Source organism: Theobroma cacao, chromosome 1 (genome assembly GCF_000208745.1).
Source record: "Theobroma cacao cultivar B97-61/B2 chromosome 1, Criollo_cocoa_genome_V2, whole genome shotgun sequence".
Lineage (NCBI taxonomy): Eukaryota > Viridiplantae > Streptophyta > Magnoliopsida > Malvales > Malvaceae > Theobroma > Theobroma cacao.
This window is the reverse complement of record NC_030850.1, coordinates 32,508,897-32,519,712: the sequence shown is the minus strand read 5'-3', so window position 1 is coordinate 32,519,712 and position 10,816 is coordinate 32,508,897. Positions and strand designations below refer to the sequence as shown.

At 34.8% G+C, this 10,816-nt stretch overlaps 1 protein-coding gene across 4 annotated transcripts; it reads right to left on the bottom strand.

Annotated features, from left to right (window-relative positions):
* Nucleotides 1,106-10,461, bottom strand: LOC18613787 (pleiotropic drug resistance protein 3). Of its 4 annotated transcripts, XM_018120330.1 has the most exons (24): nucleotides 10,051-10,461; nucleotides 9,786-9,917; nucleotides 9,355-9,420; nucleotides 9,132-9,216; nucleotides 8,206-8,365; nucleotides 8,047-8,123; nucleotides 7,900-7,953; nucleotides 7,665-7,755; nucleotides 6,930-7,204; nucleotides 6,565-6,846; nucleotides 6,155-6,468; nucleotides 5,922-6,082; nucleotides 5,732-5,835; nucleotides 5,474-5,627; nucleotides 5,328-5,364; nucleotides 5,142-5,294; nucleotides 4,729-5,032; nucleotides 4,083-4,373; nucleotides 3,872-3,955; nucleotides 3,563-3,696; nucleotides 2,712-2,939; nucleotides 2,206-2,377; nucleotides 1,836-2,090; nucleotides 1,106-1,372 (listed from the first exon to the last, which is right to left on the bottom strand). In XM_018120330.1, the coding sequence occupies exons 1-24, from the start codon at nucleotides 10,422-10,424 to the stop codon at nucleotides 1,106-1,108; spliced, it is 4,254 nt and encodes a 1,417-aa protein (XP_017975819.1). In that variant the 5' UTR covers nucleotides 10,425-10,461. The 4 variants fall into 4 exon arrangements, with proteins under 4 accessions (XP_017975819.1, XP_017975816.1, XP_017975808.1 ...); XM_018120327.1 differs by having other exon boundaries at nucleotides 5,142-5,364; nucleotides 6,930-7,231; XM_018120319.1 differs by having other exon boundaries at nucleotides 4,729-5,061; nucleotides 5,150-5,364; nucleotides 6,930-7,231; nucleotides 9,355-9,440; nucleotides 9,794-9,917.

Genomic DNA, 10,816 nt, shown 5'->3' with positions numbered 1-10,816 from the left:
AAGAAAAAAGAAAGAAACATTGGACCTAGTAAAACTAAAAACCAACAATGTAATATAATTTATATTGATTACAGCAATTACAACCACACCGGCCAAGCTTTCTCGTCATTAGCATTTCGACGGAATTCGAAATGTCAGTTGCTCAACGACGGGCTTTAGTTTGTCAGTACATTGTAATGTTGCCTAGACGAAAAAGATTATTTTAAAAAAATTAAGCAGGTAGAGTTCATTGCACACAGTTGCTGGACTCCAATTTTCAAGTTAAAAGATGATAAATTTGTTAGCGTCAAGAGATTTTTATTCTTAAATTATTTTAAAAATTTTAAATAATTTTTTTATCTTTTTATTATATTTAATCAAAATTTTATATTTTTATTTTAAATCAAATAAACTGTTATAATTAATGGTAGATTAATTATTATTGATTAAAATATCACATGTCATTTTTATATAATATGACGTTAATATGTTATATTGACATGTCATAGTGGATAATAACATGACATACTGATATAATATGAAAACATGACCGCTTGTTATTTTTATCCTCCATGCTAACATTAAGTGCACATAAAAAGATCAAGTAATATTTTGACTAAATTATAAAAATATATTTTAACTCAAGATAAAAATATAAGAACTTGATTAATCTAATTAAAAAATAAATACTTATTTAAATTTTTTAAAATAATAAATTCATTTTTTAAAACATTATGCTTTTTTGTTCCTCAAAGTTCAACAAAATTTAGTATCCTAAAGTAATAATAGGAAGTATTTCCACAATTTAGGATTGCAGGATACATTCAAATTAGAGCAGGAAGATCAGCTTATGGTAAATATATTTCAAGTCAAATTACACATTGAGAAAAAAGAAAAAATTGAGAGGCAGAGGCCAGGTTGATAGGCCATTATTCTACATCAAGAATTTAAGGTGCAGGGAGTCTATTCATTTGGGGGCTTTGACAAGTAAACAATGTTTTATTAGTAAGAAACATTGATATATATGATGAATTTTCTTTCAGGGTAATACACATAATACAGGATGGTAGAATGAGTCTGGAAATGGTGATTCAAAATTTAGAAACTGAAACAGAAGTGCATGCGTTTACCTCCTTTGAAAATTTAGCTTGGCTATACAATAAGCAAATATAAATGCAAAGAAAATTGGATAAGCAATAAGGACAATGGCTATGATGGGTAAATCTGGATGTTTGTATCCATAGTGACTCTCTAAGAAGGCGCTCACTGATTTGCGCTCTCCAAATGCAATCATTTCCTGCTTTATATCTCCATACTGTGGAGTAAGGAAACCTTTCAGGGACCATGACATTGGAGAAATCCAGTAACACCATCCCCACCACTTAGGTAATTTCTACAAGGGTGAAAACCAACGTGTAAATTACTATGCTGAATCAACTTTATTTCACCGTAACAAAAGAAAAAATGGAAATCTACTTTGGGCTTTCCAGCAAAAAGCAAATTATTCTGTATCATAATTCCAGGTTTGCTACTTTAGGCATCTATGATAACAAGTTATTCGAATCTACGGCTTTCTTCTCGTTTTAAAGATTAAAGTCATTTAAATACTTACAAATATTCAGATAAAAAGTGGAAAAGTCTCTTTTTTGTAAGTTGGAGGCCAATCAATTTAAGATATAGGGAGCCTGATGATATAATTGTCCAAAGGTGAATGAAAAGACTGAGGAATTATATACCAAATGCAATTTGATCATTATTCTGATTCACAGGCCTAGTTGATGGACTTAGTGCCAAATATACAGTAATTAACTGGAATTTTTTGTTCTGGTGAGAAAGAAAGGAGAGAGTTGGCTTACAGGCCCTGGTATGAGGTATCCACAGAACAAACCCATCAACGGGTAAGAGAAACTCGCGCATATCGCGGCCATTTGATGAGTTGGAGTCAAAGAGACAAGCATCATGCCAAAATATTTGTAGTAGAGCAGCGTACAAAACATGGCGTAGAAGTACCAAAACACTTTGTAAACTGATCCATAGAAGTTGACAAGCGGATATGTAATAGTCGAGAACAAAGCTGCTTCAAGGAAGACATATGGAAGTTCAACAATCACCTGTGTTAAAAATAAAAGTGCAAGTTTAAATATTTGTAATGTGAGCTTCAGGATCTCTTACAGAGTATAGACTTCTTGGAAATGCTAAGAAATGCTATAGAAAATGTTTTTAGACCTGTGCTATTGAATATGCCCAGGAGGAGTACATTCCGGCAAACCTCTCTCGGTACACAATAGTACGCTGAGTAGTTATGATGGGAAGAACAGATGCACAGTTGCTTATTCCGATGATTATCACGATACCAAACAGCGAACCTATTATGCTGAAAAAGTCCTGTTCATCATCCCTAGAAAGAGGATCAAAGTTTCAGTGTAGTACTAGATGGTAAATCTTTCTAAAGTTTGAGGTGCAGTTTTCTGATGGAACTGAACTTTAGTGAGGTAAATTCTATAATAAATGTACTCCACACAGTTTGCTCCTCACTCCAAACGTTTAGAGTACTGATCCACGGACACAATTCATCATGGAATGTGTCCCGCAATAGTTTGTAAGGAATAACTGTGACCTTCATCCATGAGTTTGAGTACTTAAGTACATGAACTCTGTCAACTCTGTGACATGAATTTTGCTGATGCTTAATGAAGCAAGTCTTATCTGATATAGTGAAGTAAGCAGCTTACATTTTCCGCCCTTTCCGCCGAAGAAGCCCTCCATATAACAAAGAAGATGCAGTAAGCAATATCAACCGTGATAAGTTATATCCAGGACTTCTCCAGTAGGACAAATGTTGCTTCCACAGGCATGCTTTGAATTGCTGCCATCCATTTTGTGGAAAGCGTGTAGCAAAATGTAGCTCCTCTGAGCCCTCTACAGGAAGACTCAGCTCTTTGACTAGTTCCTCGTTTCTCCTACACAAAAAGTATCGTGGAAATTGCCCAAGAATCAACAAAGATAAAATCTAGAGAAAATAAGCAAGCAGAAAAACACAAAAATTTACGTGGTTCGACCTCCACGGAGTGAAACTGTTCTTCTATTATTGAGATTTTAAAGTACAATAAATTGACTTTTATGGTTCCCTAAAGCAACCCAAGATCCCTTGCACACTCTTCCTCAATAGCCTCCCAAGAACATTCACTCAAACCACTCTAGCTCTACCTAGAGCAACAAATAGAGTTACAAGATGTTTACTCTCTTGAGCTCTCAAAGCATTCCTTGCAATTCTAAAACCTCAAAATCCACTTTTATAGTATAAAAGTTCAAAGTAGACTGTGATTAGGATTCGATTTGGAATAAGAAGTTTAAAATCATACAACTACTCAATGTTGTACACAAACAAAAAATCATAATCAAATAAGATTTAGAATTCTAGTCAACCTAAAACTCAACAAAAAGGAACATGTATATTACTTGGTATGACAGACAACTATGCAGGAGAAACGTTTTCTGTTAGGCTTTATTTTGTGGTGTGATCACAGGTCTCCAGTATATCAATTAAAACGTGCTTTGGAGTCATTTATCATGGCAAACATACCGGTATAGATGAGATTCTTTGTAGAGATGGGCAAAATCCACCCCGAGTTGAGCTTCAGCAGATGGACTAGTGACGTCTAACATCCATGTTGCTGGATTGTGGTTTTCTTTTATTCTTGGTACCCCTGGTATACCCTGACAAAAGGATGCCAAATTTATTATAGTTTCTTATGAGTTGAAAGCATGGGGGATGTATTAAGTGAGCCTTTGCTTCTACAATTTGTCTAACTACTTAGGGAAAAAGAAAATACTAATAACACGTAAATAATGTCATAAAACAGAACTTGTGTATTGATGTTTTCAAGCTCACCTCAAAATATTCTATAAGCCTGCTTGAATGCTGACCCAGCTCTCCAGAATATATCATCTGTCCTCCTCTTTTCATCAAAATGAGCTGTAGGATGCATTGGTATTATGTAAAACAGAATAAACAGGATCATCACTTTGTTGGTTAGCTTTGGTGCGTTTGTTACTGCAGGAAATGACTATCACACATCATAAGTACGTGTCATATTAATTACCTCATCAAATGACTCAAATATGTCAATACTTGGCTGATGAATGGTGCACACAATTGTCCTATTTGTATTAACAATATTCTTCACAACTCGCATGACAATTGCAGCTGCTCTGGCATCTAATCCAGAGGTGGGTTCATCCATAAATATTATGGATGGATTAGAAACGAGCTCTACTGCTATAGTTAGCCGTTTACGCTGTTCAGGTGATATTCCACTAACACCAGGGATGCCAACTAAAGCGTCTTTGATTTCATCTAGCTCAATCATTTGAAGAACCTCTGCCACAAATTCCTGTTAGAAAAGGAAGACAAGTGAAATATTCTGATAAAGCAGTTCCCTTTCCATTATTACAGGAAATGATACAAGCATGTCTTCAAGTCATAGAGGTACTTTAGGCTAACTTTACAAAAGTATACCTTCCTCTATGCTTCCTTAGTTTTTATGTTCTTCTTTTTAACTATATAAATTAGATCCTCTTATCAGTAAATAAAGACACATTTGTAACTAAATGTTTGATGCCATTAACAAGGAGAAATCATTTTGTTCTAATCATCTTAGAATTACCATATTGTTATCCAGTTTGATCATAAAAGTCTAATACACGTCCTCAAGTTCTTCATAGATATAAAGTTGGAGAACTTCTTACCAATCTTTTATGCTTATCAACCTGTTCTGGCAAGCGTAACCAAGCTGAGTACTTTACAGATTCCTCAATTGTAATTTGGGGAGAATGTATATCAGTTTGCTCACAATAAGCAGATATTCTGGCATATGTCTCTTGAATCTTTGGATATCCTCCAATTTTTATCTCCCCGTCTATATGACCACCAGTTTTTCTTCCAGAAAGAACATCCATCAAGGTTGTTTTCCCAGCTCCACTGGCACCCATCAAAGCTGTAAGAATTCCAGGCCTAAATGCGCCTGTAATATCTTGAAGGAGCTGTAATTTTCTGTGTGGGAACCCTTGTTCTCTTACTTTCTGCAAACACAGAGCAAGACATTAGAAAAGGCATTTGACATTCAAAATTATGAGGAATGCATTGATGATTAATGAATAACATGGCTACCTTTGGAGTATCAACAAAGTATTGCACATTCTCAAATGATATTGTTATGGGCTCAAAAGGTAAAACCATCCCTATAGTTTTTGCATCTGTAACAGCTTTTAGAGCACCAACAGGGAACAATTCTTTTTCCTGATGAACTACATTGCTTGAATCTTCTTTCTCCTTCAAATGATGAAACCTTTCATGAGAAATAATAGCCCGAGATCTTCCTGGAGCTGCACAGATTTGAGTTTTTGACATATTCAGTTGAGAATGATTGATTCATAACTTCAAATTTGTTTTCCTATGTTTCTTTTTTGTGTCTGCATGCATGCTACAACTTACGCTTGAAGTAACTGAGTGCAAAGGTGAATCCGACGTTAAAAATCATCCAAAATCCTATTAGAGCTCCAACAGATATCCAATAAAAGTAGTCACTGTAGTCTAAGCCACGTTTCCTTAGGATTTGATGCCCTAAAGTAACATTTGAAGGTGAAACCTGCACCTTTCAATGTCCAGCACCAGCAAGCATGTGCTGTCAGAAACTACATATACATTGATCATCATTCATTTGAAGGATAGAGATTAATAGTTTGCTTTCACCTGTTGCCACCTTGGGGCCAGAAATTCATTTACTGAGACTCCTATTTCTGCATACGTGATTGGGGAAATCCAAAAGCCCCATTTTATCCAATCAGGTAAAGATGCTGCAGTGAGCAAAGCTTTATTACTATCTTGGCATGAATACTCGGCATTTTCAGAATTTCTTAACATAAGTGAAGGATGGCCTTACGTCCTGGAATTAAAAAGCCACCAAATAAAAATAGCACCAATATAGTAAATTGACCAAAGTCTGCTGCAACGGATTGGTTTCGAATTACTGAAGCAATGAAGCGGAATAGTGATGTTGACACTTGATGAACAAGGAAAAGGAGTAGGAGTTGACGGAAAAACCTGGCAGCAAAACTAGGACTTAGAAAGGATAGAATTTAGTATTTGCATTTAACATATCCTTGGAAAACAAACCTTCCTGGTTCAGGACTGTAACCAATCACGTAATATGTGAGACATGTCCAAAGAACAGCATCCAGCAATGAAAGAGGAATCTTTAGAATTGTTGAAGGAATTGAATAAGCCCATGCTGGATAGAAGTAGAAATCTCTTTGCTTGTAGAATATGGGAAGTCTAGAACCAGATAATGGCAACTCTGCAATTCCATTGCACACCAGTCTTATAAGAGCATAAAACAAAGACCCCATGAAGTAGCTTGCATGGACCTCATCAATTTTCATTCTACTGCGTATAAATACTGTCATTGTTATCAGTGCAATAAGAACAAGCTGCATCCAGAAAATATTTAAGGTTGTGTAAGTAGTCTATGTTGATTTAAGTTCTGTGTGCTACCTAATAAATTGCAGATAGTGGTTATTTGTCACCTGTGCTGATTTAAAGACATAAACAAATGAGTTCCGCTTCATGAGAAGCCATTCTCTAGCTGTGCATGCCTTGAGTAATTCCAATTTTCCTAATGAATAAATACTAAGCGACAGAGCATTTTTGTGGCTCTCAGATTTGTTGAAAGCCGTGCAGAGTTCTTCGTTTAGCTTCTGTCCTGCATGAAACTCCTTGAATGCGGCGTTGAACATGTCAATAGAAACATAACTATGAGGTCTGTCTTTATGATACCAGTACTGTGCTTGATCCTTTTCAGAGAGCACCTGTTGAAGAAATCGACATTAAAACCTGAATTCAAAGGAAAAATACCATTTACGTGCTCGATAGATTAAACATGGATACAAACTTCTTGGAGGAAGTCAGCAACTCCTTTTCGTGGTGGACAGCTAAAACCACAATGTTCAAAGAACTCTTGAACATAAATGCGGGGTCCATGGTACACAGTCTTTCCTTCTGCCATTAAAATTATGTCATCGAAGAGATCAAAGGTCTCTGGAGCTGGTTGAAGAAGTGATATCAAAATTGTAGCTCCTGTTATGTGTGTCAATTGCTGTAGACAGGTAACAATTTGAAAGGTAGTGGAGCTGTCTAAGCCAGTGGATATTTCATCCATAAACAGAACTTTGGTAGGACCAATTATCATTTCCCCTGCGAGAGGTGAACATCAAGCATTTTATAACAACTACTTTTTGCTGCAAATGTGTTTTCTGCAAATGATTTAGTATTTCAATGTTATAATTATAATATAAATTTGTAAATTGTTATTTGATGAATTCTCAATTAGTTAACATTTGAAATATAAGAATATAAATGTATGTAAGTAAAAACAAAAGATGTATTTTCAAGAAAAATACTAAAATTAAATAAATTTTACGTCTAAAATAAAATTTTTTAATAAAAAACAATATACTATAATCAATTAAAATTTAATAAATAAAATTTTCTAATCCATTGAAAATTTTCCTAATCATGTTAGTCAAATGGTTTTCACTAGTTGAATGTTTTTCATCATCAGCAGAGATTCTTATAAGTTTTTAACTCATTACGTTACTAGAAAGGTGGCAGAGTACAAGTACAAAACCTGTTGTCAGCCTTTTCTTTTCTCCGCCTGAGATTCCTCTGTTCATTGCATCTCCCACAATTGTATCAGCGCAAATGTCCAGTCCAAGGATCTGAAAACAGCCACAAATTGTACCAGAATTATTAGAAACGAATATGTGCTACGAGATTTGAATCCTCTGATGGACGTCCGAATGGTGAGGACCCAAATCAGTAAAGTGCTTATTCTACATTTATTTTCCTTTTGAGAGAATCACCTTCAATATATAATCTGTCTGGAGAGTTCTTTTCAATCCTTCAACTGAAATTGCCTGTTAACACAGATTATCGTCAGGGATGTCAGTGATTAGCCCTCTTTCAACATGATTGATATAAAAGTGAACTGTTTCTTGCAAATTGATTACCTTCATGTAAGTGTCTATATCTGGTTCAGGGATGATGCCATGTAGTTTCTCCCTTTTACTAACTTCTTTCAAGATATCTTCATTAGAAGACAAGTTTTAAGATCGAACGGGTGTTATGAATTGTACAATCGTTAGTATAAATGCAGTAAGAAAATCTACCTGCTCTGCTTCCAATGCCCTGACAGCGCGCTGAGAAGTCAAGTGTCTCTCTTACAGTCATTTCAGAAATATGCAGGTCATATTGACTTATGTAAGCTGAGGTCTTCTGAGGAACAAACTCTGTGAACTTGTAACCATTATAATATGTTTCTCCTGTGACCTGAAAATTGTTGTAATTTTCTAATTGTTTAATTTATATCATATTTAAGGTTAAAATATCTTCGTACTCTTAACTTTTAATTATAATTATATATAAATTTATTAATTTTCAAAATAAATAATCTGTTTCAAAAAAATATTTTTACTAGATATATAAGTTTTACTATTAATCAATCGTTAATATTTCTATTAGTTTAATGACATTATAATATTTTTAAAATAATTTTACTCTTCGTTAATTTTAAAAATTATGACATATAAATTATAATTTTTATTTTAAAATTTATTTTCTTTCTTTTCAAAAAAAAAAAAAAACCCTCTCAATCTGGCTACATTTCCCTGAGGAACGCACCAAGGGAGCACCAGATCTGGTGCTTCCAGGAGAGCTGGAGATCTGGGCTGCGTGACTAGATCTCACACTCTCATAAGGAGATCTGATCGAATTTGACATTTCACAACCAGATAGAATCACGAGGTGATCAGTCGATGTAAAAAAAGTGCAGTACGTCGACTTGAGAGAAAGGAAAAGAGAGTGAAAAAAAAAAGATATTTTACATTTCACCTTTATGAATTAACATCATTTACACATTTACAGCAATTTGTCAATTTTAAAAATTAATAAACCCGCATATAATTATGATAAAAGAGTTAAAAGTGTGAGGGTATTTTACCTACATTTAAACTCCTAATAAATACAATCTATTTGTTGTTCTTAAAACTATTAATATTAAAATTGTAACTTCAATTGTCGATGACAGGTTATATACCTTGAGAGATGGGCTAAGCTTCCCTGCAAGTGCCTGTAACAATGTGGTTTTCCCACAGCCTGGAGGACCAAGCAATAGAGTCATCCTGCAACAAAAGGGAGTTCGTGAAAGATTATCAACTAATTGATTTGGTCATTAGTATAAGCTACTATCCCTTTTTTCAATGGAAAGTTAAATAAATTCAGATTTCACAATGAACTGATGACAAGCTTGTGTGGTGGACCTTGAAGGCTTGATGATGCCACTGACGTCTTTGAGAATTTTTATCTTGGTTGCTTGAGACTTGCATCTGCTAACTTTCGTCACAGCCTGTTCAACATCAAATATTTTTTCACTTTCTGAGCTTTGCATAAACATTTTAACGTTTAGGGAATAAACATATTAATTTGAGGTTCTTTTTTTTTAAAAAAATTCTAAATAGGAAATTGGAACTTCTATGCATTAATGGAAAAGGAAAAACAATATCAAATAATTGCTGAGCTGACAATTGCAGTGTTACTTCTAAATAATTACTGCTATGGATAGAAGATTTCTCATTTGCCTAAAGGAAAATTTTCTCATCATTGATTTAGAGAATTATCCCTTATCTCAAAGTTTCATTCTGGGCCACATAGAAGTGTCTGCAAGCTTATTTGGCATTCTGAATCATGTTACAAACTTACAGAAAATATGCTTTTAATGGTGTTCCAAAGTGTAGGGAGGGGCTTTCCATGAACTACTTCACATTCTGCTTCCACACACAGATTCTCGTATCTCACTTCAATGGTTGGCAATTTCAACCCCACTCTGATAGCAAGCATAACTTTCCATCAGTTAGAGTTACCAAATCTTCGTCAATACATTTTACGTGCACTGTTGAAAATGTGCTTTGAGTAAAAACAAAAAAAAAAACAAAAATAGACTAGGTTAAGTTTCTTGCCTGTCCATTCTTTCTTTTAGTTTCTTCAAAAGCTGGAGATTATCCTCCTCAATCTTTGTTATCAGTTTCTCAATAAAAACGCGGCGTTCCAGTGCTCCAAGCTTCGTAACGTCTATCATCTCCATCTTCCTTCTGCCCTGATCTTCTTTCCCATCATTTAACAACTTGTGATCAAACAATGACGTTCTTAGCCGCTCGAAAGTTGGCAGTCTCTCAATTGCAGCCCACTGCAACTCTACTTGATCGTCGTCTTTCTCTTTAAACGATACCGCATCTGAAGTAGCACTCCTGAAGCTTGAAGCAAGGTGACGGAAAGAGTATCTTAAGCTTCTGCCTGTCTCATCAGCTTCATCTTCCCCTACCGCACGAGCCATCTGTAGTCTTTTGCTGTCAAGATGGCTCCAAATTAAATTTGTGGTGCATGTATTCTTTTAAATGCATAAAGGGAAACTTATAGCTCTTGACTCGATTCACTCCGTTGCGTTGAGTCTTCTTTAATCCCCTTGTTCTGGGTCAACGAATGCAAAATTTATGGAGGCAGTAACTCTTTAGATGAGTATGAAAAGCAATATTATTGATCATTACTCGATTTAATTTACAAGATTCAAATGTATGATCTGCTTTGATTTCTATTAGATGTACCGGAGACATATGCATGTTCATAGATTTCATGCCAGGCTTGGAGTAATCTGTTTATGATCACACCCTTTGATTGGAGAGAACTGTCCTCTTATTTATTTGTTTATATATTTTGTTCAACATGTGA